At 40.9% G+C, this 26,810-nt stretch overlaps 1 protein-coding gene across 1 annotated transcript in view; it reads right to left on the bottom strand.

Moving 5' to 3' along the window:
* Window positions 1–26,810, bottom strand: part of ELOVL6 (ELOVL fatty acid elongase 6) — a 722,002-nt gene that overhangs the window by 232,902 nt on the left and 462,290 nt on the right. Inside the window, exon 2 of the mRNA XM_044061463.1 lies at window positions 6,448–6,579. Coding sequence (XP_043917398.1) covers window positions 6,448–6,579 — 132 coding nt within the window. The remainder of the gene's footprint in view (window positions 1–6,447; window positions 6,580–26,810) is intronic.

Genomic DNA, 26,810 nt, shown 5'->3' with positions numbered 1-26,810 from the left:
ATATCACCTCCTGAGTGCACCACTGCAGTTTTCACACAAATTAAGATTACATGCACTGCCTGAAGCTGAGCAATACTTCCAGCTTCTGCCTCCTATTGTCAATCATTTTCAGAGCAGCGCAGAAAGCTATAAACTTTTTTAACTTTAAAGAGCACTACTTACCTAAACACTGCAAGGCTTAGTGACCAGAGTACCAACGGTTTCCTCAGTTCAAATTTTTCTCGTTGTTTCATTATCCTCCGACCCCCAAATATGAAGGCAGCATACAGCACTGAATACAGGAATGACTTCTTCCTACAAGGATGGAAAGAATACAAATAGTGTGAGCTCAGTCACATTTTATTATCTAGTGAAATACATCAGTCCCTATGAGCATCTGGGTTAAAATTCATAAAATATGAAGGGAGCAAAAATGATGACCAAAAACATTAAGCTTGTGTCAGGATTTGCCCACCATCCTTTTCTTCTAGTAGTGCTGTGTTACTGCCTTGAATATCATCAGTAAAGGCCCAGGAAATGTACAAGTATAAGAATGACGTCATCATAAGTGGCTCCTATGGAAAACTGGATTGTTTGACTCACAACAGCACTTGTATGTACTTTGTTATGTACACAAAGTGATAACACACACTTGTTAAGAGAACAACTTATAAGTGGGAATCTTAGAAAAGATAATGTTTACACAATATCAAATCACTCAATTAAGGGACAAACATTATTATACATTTAAGCATATTAATTATATATTCCATGTGAGTAACAGGATTATGATCGGGTCTCTGATTATAACCAACCTGTATTATGTGGAGCACTACAAGTATGCTTAAAAAAGGTGCTTAAGAAACTTGTTAAGACCCACTAAAGTGAAATTAAGACTCGGTCTCACACTGGAGATTGACAGCTGACAGTGCTGGCTGGCAAAGAATAGCAGCAAAAGGTACTGTTAAACACACCACTCTGCCACATTTATAAACAAACCTACCTGATCAATAACAGTAAAAGGCATCTGCCTTCCGATGAAAGTGAAAGCACAAATGCCACAAATACAAAAATGAAGCACTGCAGGCAGGGGCAAAAAGTAAATAATAGGCTAGCAGCTTCCACAGCAAAAATGTCACACAAAAAGAAGAGGTAAACTTAAAGATACAATACACAAAACTAAAACACTGTATAAACTCCAATTTCCCCTGAAGAGTGCCAACCTTCCTCCCAAAGGTGCTGCCAGGCAAGAAGGATCTGGCAGCTGAAAAGGTAGGTCATTGGGCCTGTTTACGAAAGGACTGGCCCCTGCCCTCACCTGAAGATTGTGCAGGAGAACTCCCTGTTCTAGGTCTGAAGGAGCTCTGAGCTCTGCCCTACCACGTCTAGATCTACCCCTAGACTGTGAATCATAAGAAGGGTACGTCCACCCCTTAGCAGGCCAATTCCTACTAAACTTCGGAGGCTGGACTTGCAAAAATCTTTAACAGTCTGCATAGACTTAGCCTTGTCTTCCATTTTCTTCAAGACTGACTCCACAGGTGAACCAAACAACACATCAGACTGTAAAGGAGCATCCAAAATCCTTGTCTTAACATGTTCAGATAAATTCTGATCCCTCAGCCAGGCGTGCCTGCGAAGAACTGACCCAGTGGCAGCCACCCTAGACGAGGCCTGTACAGCATCAAAACCACATTGTAAAGAATGCTTACCCACCTGTTCAGAGACATGTACCAAATCTTGTAATTCCTTACACTCAATGCCTTCCTCCAGAGCATCTACCTTAGACTTCCAGTTGAGAAAGAAGATAGTTTTGATATTTCAACATGTGAAACTGGCAATTCAAAGCCCTCATAGCTAAGGTGGAAAGAAGTATAGACTTTCTTTCCCCATCTATCCAAAGCTCTGGCCTCTTTATCTGGAGGAACCGGATTTTTTACAACAGAGGCCTTGACACCCTTAGGTCCCTGACTAACAGTTTCTGGGTCCACCCTAGGACTCTTATAAAGATATTTATGAGCCTCAGGCACCCTATAATACCTATCCGGTTTAACAGGAGCAGGAGGCAAAGAATCAGGATTAAGTGAAGCCTCCGCAAACACATCTTCCACAACATCCAGAACAGGAGGTATAGCCAAAGGCCTATGCTGGGGTAAAAGCAAAAATTCCCTAAGCCTTTTCCTGGAATCAGAGAAGTCCTGACCTTCCCACTTAAAATGCTCCCTCATGGAATGAAGAGTCTCTGAAAAAGAAAAATCCTCTGGAGGAGAAGCAGAAGGAGTCGAATCATCTGCATCAGAATCAGAATAAGGAGAGTACTCCTGCAAGTCTTCAGTCAAGACTCTGAAACATCTGAAGCCTGCTCAAAACTCCCCAACTCTGGTTCCACCCTAGGCCTCTTATCTGGAGGGGGCAAAGAACCTCTAATCAAAGTTATTAAATCTTCTGCCATTTTAAGCATGTGCTTCTTGGGCACAGATCCTGAAGAACTAGGAGTGACACCAACAGAAGCTAAACCTGGCCTGCCTCTGGGAGAAGCCTTAGAAACAGAAGGAGAGGGCCTAACCACCCTAGGAAGGGAGGGAGTACAGTAACCTGAGAAGCCCCTTCAGCCTGACCTGCCTCCTGAGAGGCCACATCCTGCAATAACAAAGTCTCCCCTGGGACTCCAGAGAGCCTCCGCGGAACCACCGGTTCCACTGACGCTCTAAAGAACCGGCGTCCGTACGGACGACTCTTCTTGCCTGGGTTTAGCTGTTTTGTCTTGCGCTTCTTGAAGAAGCGGGCGCCGGAGCATCCGACGGCATCTTATAATTGCACCGCTTCCCAAAGACCAACTTGGCACACCCAACCTTCGCCATAGTGCGCTTATTGAACCTAGCACAAAAGCGACACCCAACAACGCCGTGCTCAGGCCCCAAACAAGGAATACACAAAGTATGATAATCTCTATGCGGTATCTGTTTCCCACAAGAAATACAGTTATTCACTTTTTCTGACATCCGTAAATCACTGAGGCAAGAAAAACTAAAATATTCCCAACGGGTACTTAGCCAACTTCTTGACTCGGTCTGAAACTCCGAAAAATTCCAGAACGCCGAACGGCACTTGCAACGCTGCTTCTGCATCGGACCATGCGGCAAAAAAGACTGAGGATATGACGTCGGTCATGCGCATTTGTACCCTGACGTCCTGATGTCAGTCTAATGCGCCTTGACCGACGTCAGCCTAATACTTTGATATTCGGGCCGACCGAGGACAGCGGACTACCCAAGTGTAAGGACTGCAGCAATGTGAGATGAAGAACATCACCCGTGTCACCCCTAAAATTTGCTGCTCTCACTCTTTACTTTCTTCTCCATTGATTCCACGTTTCCGCTTGTAGAAAAGTGTGTGATGTAAAATGTGTACATAGTACTTCTCTCTTTTTCATGATCAGTGCATATTGACTTTATATTCCACTGCTACTTGAATGAGTTAGACTTTTGTTGCTTGTATTTCGAATGTACCCCTGGCTGGCCATACTGTGATCAGTGCTTTACCCCAGTGACCAAAATGAAGGTAAAATAAATGTGTGTGTGTGTGTGTGTGTGTGTGTGTGTGTGTGTGTGTGTGTGTGTGTGTGTCTGGTGGTTGCACTTCCTGAGTTCTCACTGGTCAGTATTACCTATGTATGAGGAACAGAAGATGCTACAAAACACTAGCCACTTCTCAGATGCTTCAATAGCTTTGTGGTAGAACAAATGGAAGGTTGACCTGGGATGTTCTAGGCTGGAGTCCTCATTTAAGTACTAACTTTTTTTTAATGTTGTACTCCTAGACTTTTGAGCAGGGCCTCTGCCTCCAAAAAAAGCTTCTAATTGTAATTGATGTGCAGGGATTATAGTAATGTATTCCCTCCCCCCACACACTCTGTCCGACTGGTCTATAGACAAACTGTTAATTGTTCCTATTCCCCATATTTCAAGACCGAATTGGAAGAAGTATTAGCAGCAGAAGCCTGCTTGAACTTGGTGACTTGCATTTCTTAAAATAATAAGTACATGGATACTAGGTACCTAATTAACATAAAATGTACATACTAAGTAGTATATAATTCCATCCACTCCCAAACAGGATTGTGGGATACTGCTCAGAAGCATACACAAAAAATGGAAAGAGACAGAATAATGCAAAAACGTAGCAAATTAGCATATTGCTATTTCAGCCATTTGATCATAGTACGGTAGAAGCTAGTTTCTTGTAGCTGCCTGTCTCCTTCCCACCACTGAGTAGTTTTAAATCCTACTGGCCCCTTCACAGCAATGACCATGCACCTCAAGTGTTCCATTTAGCCATACGCTGAAAATGACAGCCCTGAGTTAACTAACGAGGAACGGTATTGAGTAGCTCTCTTAACTGAGATTTTTTTCCTGTGCAAAACTCAGCAACCTCTCTACAGAACACCTCTGAAATGTAGGCAGATTTGGGCAAATAAATAAATAAATCCAATACAATATATATCAGAATGTTGACCATGCCACACAGAATTCCCCCACTATGAGTGCTCACCTTGCTTCACGTACTCAAAACCTTCCATTAAGCTGGCCATCTTGCTCTTTCTCTCTCTCTCTCACCACAGTATTGCATGGAAAGAGAGTTATGAAATGTATTACTTAAATTAAAAAATATATGTAAATATCCAGATAATAGCAAGCCAAGAACACTGGAAGCTTGACTTACTCCGACCCATGCACTCTTGCCCTACTATGCTATCTAAATCTCCCAGACTGTAATGTACCCTGTGACATGCCAAAAAAATGTAGGGAGCTTATTCAAGATTTGTGTTTAAAGGGGCTAAACTGTAAAAAAAAAAAATCATGGCTGAAAGTCAGCATGTACTACAAAGAGGTACAGCCAAGAGGTATGGTGGTTGCGCTCATGGAATTCCAGTGTTAATTTTCTGAATCATGCCCCTGAGTTTTACAAGGAATGACATCAGTTTCCTGCAATTTATTCATCACTCATGCCACCCACGTGTCACTGATTCTCTATGAAATCCTTGATTTTTGTTCAAAATGTTGCCCTATCTCTCCTAAAACTGGCAAAACAGGTTATTACAGTCAGACTTATTTTACTTCAGAAAATGCATGCTAGTTAAAGTTCTCCTAGTCTGCCAAAATTCTAAGTCAATATTACCAATATTTTACAGATTTTGGTGGATCTTTTTCCCTGGTTATTTTTGGTTTTGTTCCTGATAGTAGGCATAAGAGTTTGACAGCTTTATCATAATCGCAAAATAAGTATCATCATCTACCAGTATCCCCAGTGCCTTAAGCATACCAACAATCTGCTAAAACTATATGTCTGGAAGTTATAATTCACCTATGAAACATTTTCTGTTGTCTAAACAATCAATGTAAAAACTCTGTTCTGTCTTAGTATGGGTGGCTCTTACGGCTTTAATGACTGTTTCCTGAAGTTTGTCATTTTCTTTTCAGTTATGTGAATTTGGGTTGTACATTTTTGTGTGTCAAGCACTTTTGAGTCAATGCTTATCATTTTAAACTTGTACTTTACATTAAAAAACATTATGGAGCATTCCAGACAGTGGAAATAATTGCTTTAAAATGTTCTGCATCATTGTCCAACAGCCCTCACAAGGTCCTCCTTTGTTTTTCTGGTAGACTTTATTACATGTCACTTTGTACAGAGACACTATAATATGCTTTCCCACTGATTTTTTTCCCTACATTAACTACATTATACTTCCGTTTTTGCAGCACGCCGAGTTCCAGCTCAAAGGTCTCTTACCGAGTTTATATGCAGAGAAACATTGACTTACTGGAACAAAGGCAAGTGTTTGTTGTAGTCACGGACACTGAAATGGTTTACAAACACACAAAAGTAATAAACTACATTATAAAAATAATGTATTTGCCAGATTCCAAAACAGCTTGCATTTCAGGCAAGACACTGCATTTACAGAATGTCTGTGACTTGGTATTGTATCTTGCCCCAACAATTTAAATATATAAAAAACAAAAAAAAAAGAAGACAGTCAAAGTCACTGCAGGAAAAGGGATGGGAGGGTGGGTAGTTGGCGAGGATTGTGTTTGAAGTTGTAGACTGGAAAGAAAACTGCTTATCACTTCAGTAGATTAGTGGAAATCTTATATTACGGTAAAGGTTGGGATGTAATTGCCCCACATTGTATATTTATATTATTTAGGTGACGTGCTGCTCCTCCTCTCGCTAATCACTTAATAACACTGAAACGTTATGATACTACTGTCTCTCTGACAACTAATTCTTTTATTACTTTCTATATCACCTCCTGAGTGCACCACTGCAGTTTTCACACAAATTAAGATTACATGCACTGCCTGAAGCTGAGCAATACTTCCAGCTTCTGCCTCCTATTGTCAATCATTTTCAGAGCAGCGCAGAAAGCTATAAACTTTTTTAACTTTAAAGAGCACCACTTACCTAAACACTGCAAGGCTTAGTGACCAGAGTACCAACGGTTTCCTCAGTTCAAATTTTTCTCGTTGTTTCATTATCCTCCGACCCCCAAATATGAAGGCAGCATACAGCACTGAATACAGGAATGACTTCTTCCTACAAGGATGGAAAGAATACAAATAGTGTGAGCTCAGTCACATTTTATTATCTAGTGAAATACATCAGTCCCTATGAGCATCTGGGTTAAAATTCATAAAATATGAAGGGAGCAAAAATGATGACCAAAAACATTAAGCTTGTGTCAGGATTTGCCCACCATCCTTTTCTTCTAGTAGTGCTGTGTTACTGCCTTGAATATCATCAGTAAAGGCCCAGGAAATGTACAAGTATAAGAATGACCTCATCATAAGTGGCTACTATGGAAAACTGGATTGTTTGACTCACAACAGCACTTGTATGTACTTTGTTATGTACACAAAGTGATAACACACACTTGTTAAGAGAACAACTTATAAGTGGGAATCTTAGAAAAGATAATGTTTACACAATATCAAATCGCTCAATTAAGGGACAAACATTATTATACATTTAAGCATATTAATTATATATTCCATGTGAGTAACAGGATTATGATCGGGTCTCTGATTATAACCAACCTGTATTATGTGGAGCACTACAAGTATGCTTAAAAAAGGTGCTTAAGAAACTTGTTAAGACCCACTAAAGTGAAATTAAGACTCGGTCTCACACTGGAGATTGACAGCTGACAGTGCTGGCTGGCAAAGAATAGCAGCAAAAGGTACTGTTAAACACTTCACTCTGCCACATTTATAAACAAACCTACCTGATCAATAACAGTAAAAGGCATCTGCCTTCAGATGAAAGTGAAAGCACAAATGCCACAAATACAAAAATGAAGCACTGCAGGCAGGGGCAAAAAGTAAATAATAGGCTAGCAGCTTCCACAGCAAAAATGTCACACAAAAAGAAGAGGTAAACTTAAAAATACAATACACAAAACTAAAACACTGTATAAATACAAATGCAGTTAAAACAGTAATACAGACCACATCATTCATCAAAGGAGCTCAAATTAAATAAAGTCAACATGCATACCATTAATTGCATCCAGTATAAGACAATTGATTGGGAAGATCATTACTGTATATATGTATGCATCTTACTACTTTTTGGAGTTGCAAATAAATGATTCCCCTTGGTAACATATTTAAGGTTGCATTCCCAACTCTATGGAGAAGAAACAAATCTCTGTCTGTGATTCAGGTGATCAGAGTTCAAGCAGCAGCTCAAGAGCTGGTACAGCCAGGGAAGTCTGGATGGAAGTGATTGACTGTGTTTTGCACGTGTTAGGAAGAGGGTGTTGTAGTACCTGGCTGGCACACATTTGCCACTCCAGTGCTAGGAAATGTCCTTAAGAATGGAAAGCAGGGAGGCCAATCACAGGAGGATGTGGACTGCAGCAACTGGAGCTGGTGGTGATAACCTTGTCCTTACGTGTGAAGAAGCATTCACGTGGAGAATAAAGTGGTGTGGGCTTGTCCCTGCAGTGGTGGAAGTGCTCATGATACCACCATACAGTCCCACACTGCAGCAGAAGCCACACTTACTAACCACATAAGGATATTTGCCACCAGTATGAAAACAGGCAATAACATACTAAAAAGGCATACAAAATAAACAGATATACACATACACACACACACACACACACACACACACACACACACACACACACACACACACACACACACACACTCACACCGACAAAGTAACAATATCAGAGGTAATTTTCCAAGTGTAATAATACCATACAGGGTGAGCATTATGAGGAAATAACAAGCCTTCTAGGGATACTGTTATACCTTTTAGGGGTGAGGAGGCTTTCCACCTGCCACACTGGGCCTCACAACATCCCTGGGTGGTCTATTTCTTTATCACACCAACCCTATCAGACATTATGAACAACATTTCAAAATGTAATTCACTATAAAGACTAAAGTCCATCATAACAGGCTTTATTGTACTTCTCAGGATGTTTACAATCAATGATATTGTATGTCAGCTTAAATAAAATGAAAATGAAGGCAGCACTTCAGAATTTGTACAGAATTTAAGAGGGGGAAAATACTTGTATATCAATCAGAAACACATCTGGTACACAGATTGAGCAGGTACACATGATTATTAGAAATGGAATTTATAAACTTAGAAAAATATTTCCATTCACCTTATAAAAGAGTGTTAAAGACATGTACATTATTAAGCTTTCTTATAAATTTTTAGATTTAGGCATACCAAAATGAATAATAAGTGATTTGAAGGAATATTTTATAGCTACACAGAAAAGGTTCATATACAGTTAACTCTCGGTTAACTGGTATCCATGAGGATTGGCAGATGCCGGATAACTGTAGTTTCTGGTTGCTTAAGAGTTACTATTAAAAATAGGCCTGACTAATACCGTACCCTATACTATTTGTTTGGTTTGACTTGTTCTTAGGTTGGGGAGAGAGAGAATTTATTCCTATCTTCCTTTTTAAAACTCTAAAACTCTAAAAACATAAGGTATGTTTCTGCACTGGGGGTGGGCAGAAAGTGCAACACAAAAATTGCACTGTATTTCTTCGATTTTTTTTTTCTGTTGCTTGAGAGTTCTGGTTCCTTGAGTTCCAGTTAACCGAGAGTTTTACTGTACATAACACAAGCAGAAGGTTATAATGTGGAAAGGGAGGATGATACAGTGGGGAGGGGGTTCATGAAATAAACAGTGTAGGATTTGGGGTGCAGATCCATAAGGAGAATAATAACAACCATACAGAATATTATATTAATAAAGTAGCAAAACGTAGTTTAAGAACTAAGCCAACATGAGACTGGAGAAAGGAGATTTTTCCAACGGGGATGACTGCAAATGGGGTACTGAAAACAGGTAAGAGGGAGCAGCAGTTTACTGGACTAAACTGGCAAAAGAACCAGGGTACTGGGAGCAATTAACTAGAGGGAAAGGGAACAGACTGGTATGAGGTCAAGAAGATGTCTGGACTGCAGGCTAGAGACTGCCTACCCCAGTCACGGACTGATATCAGAGTACAGACAAAGAGAAAGGGCCAGGGGAATCTTAAGTGAAAAATCTGCTCTGGTAGAGTTAGAACAGAATCTGCTATTAAAAACTGATAATTAGTAGTGCATACAAAATACTGAATGATCACTATAAAAATCAATCAGACCAGGCTAGAAAAGATTGGGGAGAGAGAGAGAGATTGGAAAAGCAATTTATAAGAGAACAATGGGAGGACATATGCATGGCTCCCAAGCATGCACAAAAATCCAGTAGGTTTGTGATCTTTGCTTGGAAGTGTTTGCATAGGTATTTTTATACCCCAAGCAGACTTCAAAGAATTTTTCCACAGGTAAATAGCAAATGTTGGAGGTGTGATGGGGAAGAAAGAGGTAACTGGAAACATACGTTTTGGGAGCGTAATGAGTTACAAGGAATTTTTAAAATGTGCCAGAGTCGTCTTCTTTCAGCTTTTCCCGGTTAGGGATTGCCACAGCGGATCACCTGTCCACTCATGATTGGCAGTGGAGTTTTACAGTGTTGAGTTGCCAGCCCGGCACCCAACCTTCCACAGAATGCACACACACATGCACACACTCACGCCTAGGGCCAACTTAAAGTATCCAATCCACCTACAGCATGTGTTTGGGGTGTGGGAGGAAACCGGAGCACACAGAGGAAACCCACGCAACCACAGGGAGGAGATGCAGACTCCACACAGAAGGCACCCCAGCTGAGGATTGAACCGGAGAACCTCTTGCTGTGAGGTGGCAATGCTAACCACTGCACCACCGTAGCCACACTTAAAATGTGCCAGAGGACTCTATCAGAAATATTGCATGGACATAGTAAGGCCTTATTAAGTTCAATTCTGTTATTAAAGTATCCGTTAAGACATAGGCAAATGCACATTAACAGAAAAGAAAATAAACCATATTAACATTTTTCTCATTTACATACATTATACATCACATGTCTTTTCTTCTTTTGTAACTATCATCAGTCCGGCATTACATAAATTGCTGAATTCCTGCCTTCTATTAAACCTCACTCCTCTTCCTGAACATTATCCTTGCATGTATTGTTCCCACAATTTCCATTTATTTTATGTAATTTGCTCCTTCCCTTTTCTGAAGATCCCTATTGTAGTTCTTTTATTTATTTTATGACATTCGGTACTTCAAATACAGTTGGTTTTACACTTAAGCTAACTTTTCTAGTAGCCAACAGAATTAAAGAGGTTCCCCGAGACTGAACAAAACCCCTCTGTATAGATATCTGTTTATGACTTTCCGCACTGCCCTATATCCATTTCGATATGACACCCTCCTCTTGCATGCCTTCACAAATACAGAAACAAAGCATTCACTTAGCATGTCTCCTTTTCCAAGTCCTTGGTACTAGATGTGTTAGCAACATGACCACAAGTTCTAAAGACATACAGAGAAATACGTGCCTACATAGAGCAAGTATGTACCCTCATACTGTTCAACAATATTGTTAAGGGACAGATGCAATATGTAGTAGTGTAAATACTGATGAAACAAACATGGAAAAGCAGATGATGGGTCTGATGACAGGCTTTTCTGATAGTGGTTACTCTGATAAGTTAATAAAAGAACAAAGGGAAGCACAAAGAAATATGGTTATTACATTAACAAATGAAGGGCTTCTAACACATCCAGTACAACGGACTGATGACGTAAGTTCAACAGGTCTAAATGAGTCCTTACATATACTGTTTACTTATACGTCAGATACAAAATCACGTCACAAAGAGGTAAGAAGCACAGGCATATCTTTAAAGGAACAGACTTTATAAACACTAACTTGGAAAAACGTCTCTGTGGATAAAAACTTGCACGGAACTTAAAGTAGTTACTGTGGTACAAATAGCAGCATTGAGGTGCTCGTACTATCACATATCCATGTCATTGATGTACTTTCTGTAAGTTTATTTCAAGGGATAATTTAATTACACATCAAATTACATAAAATAAGTTTTATTTTGAAAACCTGTACCACCTGTGACACCAAAGACATAGCATATTTAGCCAACTGCAGACAATGTTCAGCATTTTATATTGGCAAGCCTAATACAAAGCCACTGGAGAGGAATATGTGATCACATGGTTGAAATAAGAAGTGTTGAAACTACTGCCTTATTTAAGCACATAAAGATCCATTCCAAGCTCATTGTTTTGAGTCTTTTAGTTATTCAGAAATGCAATGAGAATAAGACGGCTAAAAGGTATAGAAGCTGGGGATCTACGATGTTATCATGCAGGGTGTTATGATCACTTTTCAAATCGGTTTTATAGTGGCTGGTTTCAAATGAAAATGTGAGTCACAGACCTTGTGTTATACTCAGGCTCAGTGTAGAGGAGGAGGAGGAAATGTGTCTATACTGCATTACTCTCAGTTCTAGTCTTGCGTTGTTCTGTGCTGATACCCTGTTTATTTGGACTGCTGACTCCTCACCAGTGGCTACAAGTTCACTCATGGTTTACCTCTTCAGGGCTGACAGTGAAGGCTATTAAGGCTTAAACAGACATTCAAGACATTATCGTATGCACCATGGAAATGCCAAGACATTATCTGGTACCCCTCAAGGCTAGTTAGAATGACATTTGCTGGGGGTCCCTTACATTTGATGTCACAACATAAAATCTTGGATTGCTTCTTCACCTGCAACTTGTTTTGCCCAATATCTTGATTCAGTTTTAGGGAAATTTAACAGATTTTCACCACTTGCCACAAAGTGTCATTATTCTGAAACATAGCACTTATTACAATATTATTCCAGTATTAAAGTACAAATTACTATTCAGAGGTGACAGATCCTTTAATTGCATCAGCCTTCAGGTTCTGTTTAAGAAGCTCAGTAGATTCATGGCCTAATTGCCATATTGCAAACAACATGTACCCATCTTACAGAGTACCACCGCAGCCTCATAATTATTAATTTTTAAAGATTCTCTCTCACACAGTCACTGCTTCCTTCTTACACTGCCATCACAAGCTCACAGCTTAATGTTGTCTGAATTAAACCCCTTTCACTGCCTTCTCCTGCATATTCCTTACAGTGCTTCACAAAGGTTTTCTTCTATTGAGGCTCAAATGCTAGGATTTTCTCCCACTTACATAAAGGTCCCTCATTACAGTCCATAAATTTAAGCCAGCCTTATAAACTACTACCAGCCCAACATTATGTGTAGATATCTGAGGAATTAGCCTGCAGGTTGTGTGATCACAGATGGAATTTAAATCCCTATCAAAATGGTCCTTCAGAAAAATTCCCAAAACAAGCAAGCTACTAATCTGTCTGTACTAAATGACGTATCTATACAACTAGAAAAAATGTCCACTATGCTGGGGTATGCACAGTGTTATGTAAAATGGTAAGGATTTTAAATTACTGCATTTTGGCAGAATTTATTTTCTATGTAAAAAGGTTGTAGGTGCTAAATGGTTCTTGATTCCAGTCTGTCCACTGCAAATAAACCTAATTCTTCAGGAAGTGAGGATTCTACTTCTCAGAAAAGACTGAGCCCAGCAGAGGGACAATGCATGCTAGGAAAGCATGTTCTTCTTCTACAAACAGGCCGCGAAAACTTTAACACAAAGCAAGACCTCTGGCAAGGTAGGCAGACAAAGTAAAATTACAAGAAGTATGGCTCCTTTGTTGCACAAGAAAAGAGCCCTGATAGTGATTCAGGCCATCAGGGCTTGATTAGCAGCCCTGGCACTGGAGAAGCCAGGTGGGGGGTATAGTCAATTCCAATCTCATTGGGGAAGGGAGTTGTGCAAGCTCTGGAAGTACAGAGTCATATATAGGCATATAGGTGTGTACTAGGCTAATGGCCCTGGAGCCTTTACAAGCCTAGCCCATAGGATTACCCTAGCATCGTGCCACCCAACCTTAGTTCTCAGTGCTTCTGTTGAGTAGAGCCACTGAAGTGATACCCAAGGTGAAAGTTCTATTTCCCATCCACTCATCAAGATTTCTCTTGAAGAGGACCAGTGAGGTGCTCTGTTTGACATGTATGGAAAGTCTATTCCATAGCATGGGCAGTCTCTGGGTTACGAACCTGTCCCTCCAGCACATTTTGTTGATTGTGGTAATGAGGATGAGGTCTCTGGAGAGTGCTGTGCGGAGGGATTGGGATTTCTTTAGATGTAGCATTTCTAACAGAGCTGGGTCAGACATGGCTTTGTAAGTCAAGCAGAGATTGCCTCTAAATAAATGATATGAGAGAGAGTAGTTGGAGTTTTTTCAGTCTGTCCATGTAGGACAAGTGTTTAACACCTAGGATCCTCTTTGTGAGGTACTTTTGTGGCCTTTCCAGTTGTTGCAGGTATCTAGTGAGGTACATGCCAAATGGGACATTTTATTCGATGATTGGCCTAATGAGGGAAGAATACAGGAAGATCTCTTTCTTCCTGGATGCAAAACCCTTAGTAATGAGATGTGTCACATAGAAGGACTTTCTGACCAGAGTGACAATGCGGTGGTCAAAAGGGAGGTTGCTATTACCCTGTGTTCCCAGATCTCTTATAACACCTTCTGTGTTTAGCAGACTACCATTGATGTGGTAATTAATGGGAACCAGGTTTTTCCCAAAGTGGATGATGACACATTTTTTGGCACTGAGCTTAAGGTCATGGTTCTGACACCAGTCGTTGATCTCAGTGAGGCCTTTCTGTAGGATGTCAACATCACTTGGGGAGTTAATAGCTCCCAACTTGCAATCATCTGTGAACATTATCAGCCAGAGTCCCTTCGTGTTGGCCTGGACTTCTGAGAAGTAGATACCAAACAGGAGAGGACCCAGGACCGAACCCTGTGGGACTCCACTCGTGACTGGTCTGCAGTCTGACTTGGAGTCAGCTACTAGTGATATAGGGGATGATGCCTAGCTGAGCAAGTTTTTCTATGATTCCTGAGTGGGGAATAGTATCAAAGGCCTTGGCCAGATCAAGGTAGACTGTATGAACCACCTTGCCTTCATCCACAGCTCTGGTGACTGACTCAAAGAAGTCGACCAGGTTCAGCAGGCATGATCTAGCCTTCACAAAACCAAACTGAGTGGAATCCAGAGTTTGGAGATTCCCTATATCCTTGTTTATTACCTCCATGATGATGCATTCCATAAGTTTGCATATCAGACTCGTCAGGCTAATGAGGCGATAGTTCCCAGGGTCTGTAGTCATTCCTCCTTTGTGGAGAGGGATGACTGTAGCAGTGCACCATTCGGTAGGGATAAAGCTTGAGGTGAGGCTGGGACTGAACAGGGCACACAGGTGAGGTGCCAGTTCACTCTGTAGTTCATGTAGAACACAGCCACGGATATTGTCAGGTCCCATAGAAGCTGTATTCTTTGCCTTGGACAGTGCTGTTTTAACCTGTGCAGCAGTAATACTGGCTGCTTGACAATCTACTGGTATTGTGAATGGTCCTTTAGTGGGGAAGAGAGGGGTAAGGTTGCCACTGAATCTGTCAGCCAGTATATTGGCAATATCTGTTGGCTCGGTATAGGAGGTACCATTGTGCAGTAGTTCACAGAAAATCTGGGTATTACCATGCAGAGTCTTTACATAACTATAGAAGGCCTTGTGGTTGTTTTTACTATCTGCTGCAATTCTGTTTTCATAGCTAGCTTTAGAGGATTTGATGAGTTATCTCAACTTTTTGTTCAGGCTGATAAGGGAGTTTTTCCAGTCCTAGGACTTCACCTTTTTCCACATCAGCTTCCTCCTTCTGCTGTAGACTTTGTTTATGGCAGGGGACCACCAGATGGGCTTCCTTTTTTTGGAGGAGAGCATCTTCATTCTATTGGGTATGGCGAGATCCATGCACTTGTGTACGTGTTCGTACAGTGCACTGGTGTATGATTGGGCGGTCATGCAACTATTCTCCATTTTCATGGGTGCCGTGAAGTTAGCCACCTCTGTTTTTAGGAGCCCAAAGTTAGCTTTGGAGAAGTTTTTCATGGTGGTTCCCTTTGCGGGGGGTGGGGGTGCTGGGAGGGATGTGGATTTCCAAGGTGATTAGTTTGTGGTCAGATCTAACCAGAGAGGGGTTGACTATTGGTGTAGAGCAATAGTCGCCCATGTTAGTAATGACCAGGTCAAGGATGTTGCTACCTGTAGTGGGGGGTAAGAGCGAGCTGGTCCAGGGTATTGGAATTAATGAATTTCAGAAAACGTTGGGCAAGTGTATTGGTACATGAGTAGTTTTCCCAGTTAATGGAAGGGTAGTTAAAGTCACCCAGTATGAATGCTAGGTTGGACTCTAATATTCTCCATGGTGGTTAGAAACGTGGAGTGTGAGTCTTGGGACATGGTTGGGGACCTATAACAGGCTACAACCTGAATTGCTGTCTTACCCAATGTCAGCTGCACCTGAAGTATTTCTGATGCGCTATGTTGGGCTACCAGTCTGAAGGTATGCACATCCTTTATGAATATGGAAACACCACTGCCTTTGGAGATTCGGCCCAAATTCTGGGGCCGAAAGGTGTGGAATAAGTTATAGCCTGGTAGTGCAGAGGTGCTTTCTGCTGCCTTGAACCAGGTCTCTATTACAGTTCAAATGTTGATGTTTTCCATTTTAAGGAGTATTTTGAGAGAGTGCATTTTGAGATTTAGACTTCTAGCGTTGAGCAGCATGACCCTCAGATTGCATTTGTTTGTAGCTGTTATGGTGGTAATTTGGTCTTTAGAACACTGCCTAAAAAAGGCACTATATGGGTGGTAAGAGCCTTGGCCAGTATCTGGAAGCCCTGGGGTGACAGATGCAAGCCATCTCTGGCAAAGCATCGAGGTCAGTCAGTCATGTCATCCCAGGCAGACAGCTTCTGGATCCCCTTAGAATGACACCAGAAACTTAGCCAATTGTTGAAATCAATAATTTTCTGCTTGTACTGTGGGGTATCATTCTGGATGATGGTAGGAGGCTACTCAGGGATAGGGTCATACCCGCCTAGGCTACATAATTCGAGAGCTCCTCCATGTCTCTTTTTATATATTCCAGGGAGGTACGTCTCAGGTCATTCATACCCATATGTACAATGACAGAGTCATATTTGTACCTGTTGTTGACGGACCTGAGTGCGTGTGTTATGTGGCACATCCTGGCACCTGACAGGCAGCTGACTGTTGCTTTCTCCTTATTCAGCCACTAGTGGGACATCAGTGTGTCTCACTACCAAGTCACCTATGACTAGTGTGTTGGGCATGCTGTTTTGCCTTAGGGGCTTTGGTTGAGTGGCACACTGTTTAGGAGAGTTATGCATCTTGTGATTAGTGTTGTGTTGTGGTGGTCAAGTGCATTTCTGCCTTGGAGGTCTCTGCTGTTTGGGTAGATTTTCAATGAGAGCCTCCGCAAAGCTGGGTGTGTGGTTTGTGTTTTTATGTGAAGGCAGTGCTGGTGTGTGTTCTGGAGGGATATGTGTTCCATGTGATGTGGTGCAAGTGTTGACCTTCTGCTCTTGGCCAGCTATCTTGGCTGGAGAGTGCCTGGCTTCCAATTTGGATATATGAGTGCATCTCTCGCAAGTCTGAGTGTTGGGAGGTAAGAGGTGAGGGTTGTCAGTGTACATGAGGCAGTTGCTACATTGCCTCAGGATGCCCAAGTTCACCAGGTTAATAAGAGAAACCACAGGGAACTGACCTTTAGACATGCCTTGAGGGGTGGACATTAATAATAAGTACGGGAGCTGTTTCCTTGTAGAACGTTTAGTGCTGGTAGCACTTTTGTGTGGTACAATAATTACTACAAGAAGTCTGGTAAAGTGCTAGACTAATAAGCTAGTAAAAGTGCAGGAGAGCAGAGAACTAGCAGATTCTAAGGGAAAAACTGAAGAGCAGACTTTTTAGAACCACTCAGAAGCTTACAAACAGTCCTGGATACAGCAGATCTGTATCTGGAATAGACTAGTTACAGGAAAGGTGGGAAACAAGAGCAAATGCAGGCTTTTAAACCAGAAAGTTGAGAGAGATGGAAAAACTGCCCAAACAGCCAATAAACTACAATTTCTGTGCCAGAAATCACTCCTCTTGTAATAGATAGGCTACCTAGTGCTTACCACTCCCACTGACAAGCTAGAAGGCTTCCCTCCAACACAGAAAGGCTTGGGGAGCTCAGACGCTTACAAACAGTCCTGGATACAGCAAATCTGTAGCTGGATTAGACTAGTTACAGGAAAGGCAGTAAACAAGCTTAGAATTCTTTTTTTTTTTGTTTTTACAGAAAAGCAGCTAAAACAGCACCAAAACAATTCAAGTGCAGTGCAAGCTAGCACACAAGTGTGTAGCAATATTAAAGCAAATACAGTTTAAATGAATGCAATTTATTGAAAATGTATTCTGAACTGAATTCAGTTATTGTTTTATTCAACTCTGAACAGTTAACAAGTGCCAAAAAATCATCTCTAGTCCCAGATTGTTTGAGAAGCACACACAGCCAGAACACAAGGAGATTCTAGCAAAGTTTTTTTGTTTTTTTAGTAAAGTGGATAGGGAGAAAGAAGGAACAGAAGATAATTCAAGGTAAAAAACCCAAGTGGTTTGGCCTTCTCAAATGTTCTCTCTGTATTGGGTAGAATTAGCTAATGACACTAGAGTTGGAGGAGTGTCCCAGATCAAATTTACAGTAGGGGCAGGTAACTGCAAAGCCACTGAGTATAAGAACAAGACACCAATATGGAGGGAGGGTGGGGACAAAATGCAGACACCAAGAAATGATTTACTCAATGGAGCCCCAAAATGCAGACACTAAGAAATTATTTACTCAATGGAGCCCAGAAAAAAGAAAAACTATCTGCTGTGCACCTCAATGTTGGTGGGCAAGGTTGCCTGCTGGCATACATCAAGGAAATTAGGGGCTGTCCTTCCCACCTTTCCATGAGAAAAAGAGTATGTGAGGGGCTGTAGAGCAAATTAAGAAAAAAAATCACCACCTAATGGCTGCCTAAATAAAGTATAAAAAGAATGTAGAAAAATAAATAAATGCAATTACTTCAAATTTTCTTACAACAAAGTAAAACAATTCATCTTTGAAAAGGAAATGACCTTTGAAAGCAGTTCAGAGAACAACTGGGGTATCAGCAATACAAGTATTGTTTTCAAATCTGTCATCACCTATACAGCCATCACAACCCACATATGCTGTAGAAACGGCAAGATGGATGGACTTGCTGTCTGGTGAAGGCAGGGGCAAGCTCATCAATTACAAAACAGCAGTAGCCTGATTCAGTTTCCCACACCCTGACTAACTTAACTACACCAATTGCAAGTTCATGCAATAATGGAGAAAATGGAAAATTACCCTATTGCCATTTCTCAGTACTGTGAGACAAACACCAAACTTCCACTAGTTCTGTTCAAACAGTATTTCACATTAATTCAAATGAAATGAATTGCACTCCATTCGAATGCAACTAACCATGGAAAAGACACACACACGATATGTACTTTATATATATATATATATATATATATATATATATATATATATATATATACACACACACACACACACACACACACACACACACACACACACACACACTTCTCTCTCTCTCTATATATATATATATATATATATATATATATATATATATATATATATCTGAGTGTGTATATCATACCACTCAACCTCTTAGCACAAGAAATATGGGCAAAGCCTTTAATAACAAAGACCCAAAAATAGGGACAGATTTTAAATATTGCTCTTATAGACTTAGAAAGTTGTTAGAATAACAGCATTTTTCTGAAACTCAAATGTATGACATTATTTAGTTATTTCAGGCCTCAAGTGATTTGCAAGAAAACCACACATTTTATGAGGAATAGACTAGAAACAAAGAGGCAAAAATCTGGATATTCTGTGAAAATCTGGACAGTTGAGAGGTATTATATGGGTCATATGTAGGTTGTCAGTGAATATTCTTTTTGAATGTATTTTGGTTGAGTTCATATTATGAATACTGGGAATGGGGAACTTCCCCTTTTCTACAGTACTGCACAATCTCAAAGTTGGTATACTTAAGAGAAGGTTATGAGGATGCAGCGGAGCTTGCCCTGCCTGCAAAACACTTTTTCTAGTTTTTTTTTTTTTTACTTTCTTTGTTAAGTCAATATTTCAAGATTATATGCTTGATAATTTGGACTTCAAAGAAAAATGAAGTTCGATAGGTTACCCTAAACCCATATGTCATATATATAATAAACATATGCGGCATGCACACATGTACGTGTGCACACATACATCTTATACACATGCAAATACAATTTAAAAAATGAGAAGTAGGTAGGAAACTTTAAAAAGGCTAACATCTTTACTTGAACAAAGAATAAAGAGCATCTTGCTATCCTATTCAAACCAGAGGAGTTCTGTCAAAAAACCCCACTAATAACAATACTAATTACAACAACAAAGTCGTGTTATGCTCTCTTCCTTTGTTATCCAGAGGTCATTAAAGCTGTGATCATTAATCACCACCTTGTATTTTCTGAGTTGAAGGCTGACCATGCTATTCATGATCATAGTACACCTTGAACTCCCTCTCCAGAAGAATTACTCCATAACTGAAGAATAGTAACTGTCTTCTGCAAAGATTATTTCATAGTTGTTGCCTTATTATCAGAGTAATACAAGGAAGTCAGTCATTTCAAGCCTGTCTCAGTATACTTGGTATGAATCCACTGCACCATGGCAAGGAAGTCAGTCATTTCAAGCCTGTCTCAGTATACTTGGTATGAATCCACTGCACCATGGTTGATGTAAAGCAAATCAGTTCATTGCAGAGCCTCGATACAGTTTTCATATTCTGGGTATTGGGTTGTTTAGTAAAGTGACATTTTGCAAACTGGTCAGAGCTTTACTATTATAATACTTAAAACCAACCAGCTTTAAGAAAGCGGTTCAGAATTTTCAATGTTACTTTATGTAGGAGGCACAACACTGAACTGGTAACGATCTATCACACAAGTGTTAAGTTCTGAAGCTGTTAAAGACAAGCATTTACAACTGAAACAAACAACTCTTTCCCTCAAAGCATAGCAATTCCCTTTGGTCATAGAAGCTGGAGTCAGGCTTGATTTTTATAGACCAAGTAAGGCCCTAGCTTGGTTAGAGAGAGGGAAGCAAAAGTCAGGGACCTTCTGAGTTCCTCTGATATGGCTTGTATCAAATAAGTAATAGCAGATGTGAACCTGGAAGCAGGCTTTCAGTTCAGCTGCTGGGTGCAGTGAGAAGGCCAAATGCAAGGACAAACTACTGTGATTGGCCTCTGTCAAAAATCTGAAGAACTCCATGTGATAAATGTGAATACGGTAAGCAGTAGGAGGAGTCCCTACCCAAAGTAACCAACAGGGAGTCCCCAAATAGTGAAGGGAAGACAGCCTGCATCCTAAGCATTCTGAACTTTTTGACCCAGAGGAGTTTGCTTACCGTTGAAAGGTCAAGCATGGGTCTCTAGGGTCCATCATTCTTTGGAATCAAGAATTACTGCCAAGTGCAAACCTCAATCCTGCTCGAGACCCCAAAGCAACCGTGTCATCATAAATCAATACTGTAGACTACTGAAGGTGTGTCTGGCCTGAACAGGCCAGTTTGTTCTCATCTATGTCCAAGTCAGGGATACCCTCACAGGAAGGGGACTGTTTTCTTTTAGCTGGAGGAGCCAGATCACAGACAGAATGTGCAGAGTCTCAAAGCAAACAGGCCAAGCTACCACACATTTCTCCATTTTCTGACAGTTAAAACAAGGTCCATTTCCACGACAAGCATCAGTGGAGCAGACCCCAGAGCACAGGACAAAGGCACTGCATAAAAATCCACAGATACACAGGAGCTAGTGTAATACAAGATACCATGTCCACATCTCTATAATAGTCACTCAAAACTGAGGGATCTCTAGAGAGGATGGTTATAGAATTACCTGGGAGAAAATGTTTTCCTGTGTAATACATTTTTTTATATTCTCTTTTAATGCTCCATCCTCTGCTGCCTACCATTTCAACTCTCCTGCTACTAACTAATCCATTTGTTCCCTCTGTGGGGCATTAGCAGACCAAACTAGCCATTCTACTGTAGGATGGGAGTTGTCCGTGATTGGCTGCCATCCAAGTAGCTATCAGGTATGTTTTTGCTATGCCCTAACCTTTGATCTCAGAAGATGTCAGTGGGTACAGCTCATAGTACTGGCCTCCATACATAAACACCAATGAGAATACTTGACCCCACTAGTGAGGACACCTCCTATCACAGCCGGATTACTGCTGCTGCACAACATGTGCTGGCCTATACCTATATTCTAGCAAGTGTCATCAGAACAGCATTCCTTGCAGTGTCCCCCCCATACTCAGATGACCAAGAGGGTATCGGCCACTCACTGCTATTCTCCCCTGCCTAGCTCATCCAGCACCTGAGCTACTAGTCAAACTCAGGCCATCTGGTCACAGTCAGGGCTTTCTCCCTATATGCTATGGAGCTAGGAATTGTACTGGGTAATAATTCTCTCCACTGCCACTCTCCTGTAGGTACCTGGTAATAAAGTCTGAGTGCAGTACAATCATTGAACTTACTAAGGCTTTGATAGTATCCAGTGCAGTGTGTGTCTGCTGTGTGTCTTCTAAAGAGCTAATAAAGTCAGGGACTCTGGGGCCAATGCCCTAAGGAATGCACTGGACTAGTGGAGTTTGTAAAACCATGCACTCCTTGTCTAAAGGTTCTTTAACCATCAGCTACCTTGCCGTCTCCCTTTTCCACTACCTCCAATTCTCCCCGGACTTTTTCTTCCTCTACTTTCTCAAGAAAAAGATCTCAGACAGGACAGGAATGTATGTCCAATTTATTTTATTTTCTATTTAATTAATTAATTATTTATTTATTTATTTTACATGTGTTAACCCGGTTAGTCTGGCTGAGCTTTTGGCTCATTTTCAGCAGAGACCCAGGGAGAAAAGCTCCTCTGGACTAGAATACAATTTATTAACTTTCAGTAACATAGTAGTAATAATCAGCTATAGGATCTTACAAGCAGAGTCCTGGAGAGAAAAAAAAGCTCCTCAGGCAATTCAATTATACAGGGTATTAGCAGTTGGCAGAGAAGTATGTGAGTTGTTACAAACAAGGTTTTAAACAATTAGCGGAAGAAAAAGTGACCAGTTACAATATTATTTTAGCTGCTTAGATCAAAATGAGTTAATAGTTAGGCAGATGCTTATTTAAAGTGGGTTGGTTCTAGTTGTATAGGAGTTTGGAAACAAAAAAGGAAAGTAGGAATGGCTAGTAGGAGATGTAGGGGAGGTAGAGTATAGGCGACAGACTAGACAGGTAGGTTGTTTTGAGACTAAGAATTAAGAGTGGTTAGAGATAGAGGAAGGGAAGAGGTAGAAGAGGCAGGGGAATAGTGTTAGAGATACATTAAGAGTGAGGTGGTGAAATAGGAGAAAGGATGGTGGTTTCAGGGTGGTTGGCTACAGTGGCAAGAACATTTTGTTTTTAGGTATTTCCTTGTGGCTAATTTGAAACTTTTGCTTTGCTGGAGGGATTTTATTTCCAAGGGGAGTTGGTTCCAGGATATAGCAGGGTTATAGTTATAGAGAAGGCAGTCTATTTTGGTTTTGGGTTTGTAAATTTCTAATGATTCTTGATTTGAGCTGCGTAGTATCCTAGCAGGGGAATATTTGGATATGATAGTGGAGAGGCTGGGGCAAAAGGAGGGTAGATAGAGGATAGAGTGGATGATTTGTAGTTGGTATAGTTGGAGCAGCTGATGGAATTCTAGCCAGTCTAGTTACTGTATTACTAAGCAGTGGTGTGACTTGTAGGTTTGGTTAGCTACAAATCTGGCGATCTTATTATAGATAGTTTCAATCTTGGAAATAAGTGTAGAATTCAGGTTTGTGAATATGTGGCAGCTGTACAGGAGTGTTGGGAGTAATACAGCCTCAGAGAGAGTTATTCGGGCAGTGTTAGTTAAGTATTTCTTGCTACAGAAAAGGTGTCCAAGTTTCTGATGAGTTCTTTTTACCGAGTTACTAATATGGAGATCAAACTTAAGCTGATCATCTATTGTAACACCTAGCAATTTAGTACTAGATTCAGCTGAGATGATAGTGTTGTTGCAGGATAAGATGGTAAATGCACTTTTGAGTGTGGTGATGTTTTTAGGGAGGAAGAGTAGGAGCTTAGTTTTTTTTTTGGATTAAGTATTAGTTTGTTATCACTAAGCCAAGTCTCAATGGTGTGGAAGGATGCCTGGGTAGTTGAGTGGAGGTCAGTTGGGTTGTCAGCAATGGTTATAACAGTTGAGTCATCAGCATATTGCACAAGAGATGACTGGGGAAGAGAGGAATAGAGTAAGTTGGTGAAAGTATTAAAGAGTAGTGGTCCAAGTATGGACCCCTGGGGGACTCCTATTTGTACAGTGAGAGGGGAGGATAGTGCAGAGAGCCATTTAACTGATTGCTTGTGGGTTGAGAGATAGCTGGAGAACCAGGAGATAGGGGGAGAGAAATGTAAGTTAGTGAGTTTATCTAGGAGGAGTGGGTGAGAGACAGTGTCAAAGGCTTTAGAAAGGTCAAGGAATAGGCATGACACAAGTTTATTGTTATGACGAGCCAGGGAGACTATGTTGATGAATGATATGAGTGCAGTAGTTGTACTATGCTTGGGACGGAAACCATGCTGTATGGGTGTGAGAAGGTTTTCCTGGTGAAGGTAATGCATTACCTGCTTGTGAATGCATTTCTCTATGATTTTTGAGAGTGGAGAGAGTATGGCAATCGGTCTGAAGTTGGATATGTCTGAGGAGTTGCCACCTTTGTGAATGGGTAGAGTAAAGAAATTCTTCCATACAGTGGGGACATAGGATTCAGAAATGGATCAGTTGATTAAGATGGCTACAGGATAGGCAAGAGTTTCAGAGGCAATCTGCAGGAACTAAGAGGGTAGCTTGTCAACAGATGGGGAGCAAAGTTTAAGTTTAGAGAGTAATAACTTTACATAGTTAGTTGATACTGCTTTTAGAGAGAAGGAGTTAGGAGGGTTTGGAAGAGGTATAGAGTTTGTGAGGGTACTAGTGTTGTTTCTGGGGGGAGAGAGAATGTATTATGGAGGTTATTGAGTTTATAAAATGATTGTTAAATTTGTTGGCTATGTCTTCAGGTGTTGCATTGGGACATGGGTTAGGAGAGGAAGGGTTTCCTGGATGAAGAGTCTGTTTAATAGATCTCCAGAATTTCTTTGGGTCTGATTTAAGAGTAGAGGAAGGATTGGCATAGAAGTTTATTTTGTCATAATGGATGATTTTTTTTTATTTTATTTCTGAGTTCTTTATATTTCTGATGAAGAGAAGGGGTCCTAGTTTTAGTCCACATTTTCCAAATCTTATCCCGGTCTTTCATGAGGGTTCTGGTAGATTTAGTGAGCCAGGAGGCAGTATTAGATTTGATTCTAATTGTGCAAAGAGGAGCAAGGGAGTTAAGAATGTTTAGGAATGTAGTGTTGAAGGAGTGGACAGCTTCATCTAAAGGAAGAGTGGTGAGGTAAGACCAGTTAATTTTGGAGAGTTGGTGAATAAAGGAGTTAGGACAGAAATGAGAAAGTGAGCGGGTGGTAATAAATTTGTTATGTATGGTAAGGTGGGGAGTATGTCTGGTAACTGTTATAGGGCAGTGGTCGCTGAGGGCATTTTGAAGGGTTTGGGAGTTATGATAGTTTTGAGGGTGGGAGATCAATATCCAGTCAAGAAGAGAGCTAGGTAGGTGAGATTTATTAATGTAGGTTTGGGTTGTGATTAGCTGCTCAAACCCATGTAGGTGTATACAGGAAGTAGTGTTGGGAGCTTGTATTGTAAGCCAATCAATATTTACATCTCCCAGTATAATTATTTCATTGTGGATGGCATGTGAGAGGTGAGATAGGATGTTCTCAAGTATGTTAATATTATCACCAGGGGGAATATAGATTGCTGCAACAGTTATGGTGTTGAAACTGTTAAGTTTGAAGTTGGTCAGTAGGAGTTCAGCTGTTGAGAAGAAGGGTAAGTCTAGTGTGGGACTTATTTGGGAGAGACAACTGGAGTAGAGTATGGAGACTCCTCCTCCTTTTCTTTTAAGTTGATCTAATCTAAGGATATTATAGCCAGGAGGGATGATTTCACTGTCCAGATGGTGTGGTTTTAACCATGTTTCAGTTAGGGCAACTATGTCAGGTGTATAGTTAGCTATCCAAGCATGGAGTTCTTTAACTTTATTTACAAGGCTCCTGACATTGATAGAGCAGAATTGTACTTGTTTTTGTGGGTTGGCAGGGTTGCCTGGTTTACATACGGGGGGGGGGGGGAGGTTATTGTTCAGGGTAGTGTCTGTAGGGCCTGGGTTGGGATGAATGTCACCAGATGGAAGTAGAGGTTTGTAATGGGTTTTAATTTGAGTAAGTAGACTTTGTTTTTTTGTTTTAAAGGGGGGGGGGGGTATTTTTATTTTAGGAATGGGAGTGGTGGGGGGCAGGATGGAGGGACAAATTAGTAGATAAGGTTGTGGTGTAGTACTTGAGTTAAGAGTGGTGCTTGAGGGATGGAAATAGGGAATAGGTTACTATGAGTGATAGGAGGTGAGGTGATAGAGTATAAGGAGTAGAGAAGGTAAGAGTATAGTTTGAGTTATAAGAGACATGTCACTTTATGGGATGTAGAACAGAGGATGAGAGGAAGGGGTGGGAGTAAGGTATTGTAGTCTTTGATAGTGGATAGTAGGTAAGTGTGGGGAGGAGCAAAGAAGGGAGGTAGTATGAGAACAGGAAGTAGAGAGGAAGTGAGGGTGTGTGGTTGTATGGACAGGTATAAAGGTAATGATATGGGGGGGGTGGGAGGTGAATGGTGGTGGCAGGGGAGCGAAGTGAGCAAAGCGAACGGAGAGGGGCTACACCTTCCAGATAGAACTTAGCTAAAAAAAACCTATCAGCTAGTCCAGGGACACTTACTAGAGATGCTACACCTGGAGGGCTTTCAGCTGCAATTAGAGCAAATATGGCATCCAGGGTTTTTAAAACCTTTGGTGTGTTGTACCTGAGCAATCACTTTGGGGGTGGAGGAAGGGAGGGAAACCTTCAATTGGAATTTAAAGTAGCAGGGGAAAATCCAAGGGACTCTGCTAACCTAGCTAATTATCAAGGACAGCCAAGGAAATAAGGTAAACATACAGGTACCCTTGTTCAAGGACTGGAAGGTTTCTCCAAGAAAAACTGTGTGTAGGAATACACCACAGGTGGAAGTTGTATGCTGCTTACTAA

The sequence above is a fragment of the Protopterus annectens genome, chromosome 2.part0 (genome assembly GCF_019279795.1).
Source record: "Protopterus annectens isolate FY-2018-M chromosome 2.part0, PAN1.0, whole genome shotgun sequence".
NCBI classification, from domain to species: domain Eukaryota; kingdom Metazoa; phylum Chordata; order Ceratodontiformes; family Protopteridae; genus Protopterus; species Protopterus annectens.
The sequence above is the reverse complement of the archived record's forward strand: the minus strand, read 5'-3'. Positions and strand labels throughout refer to the sequence as shown.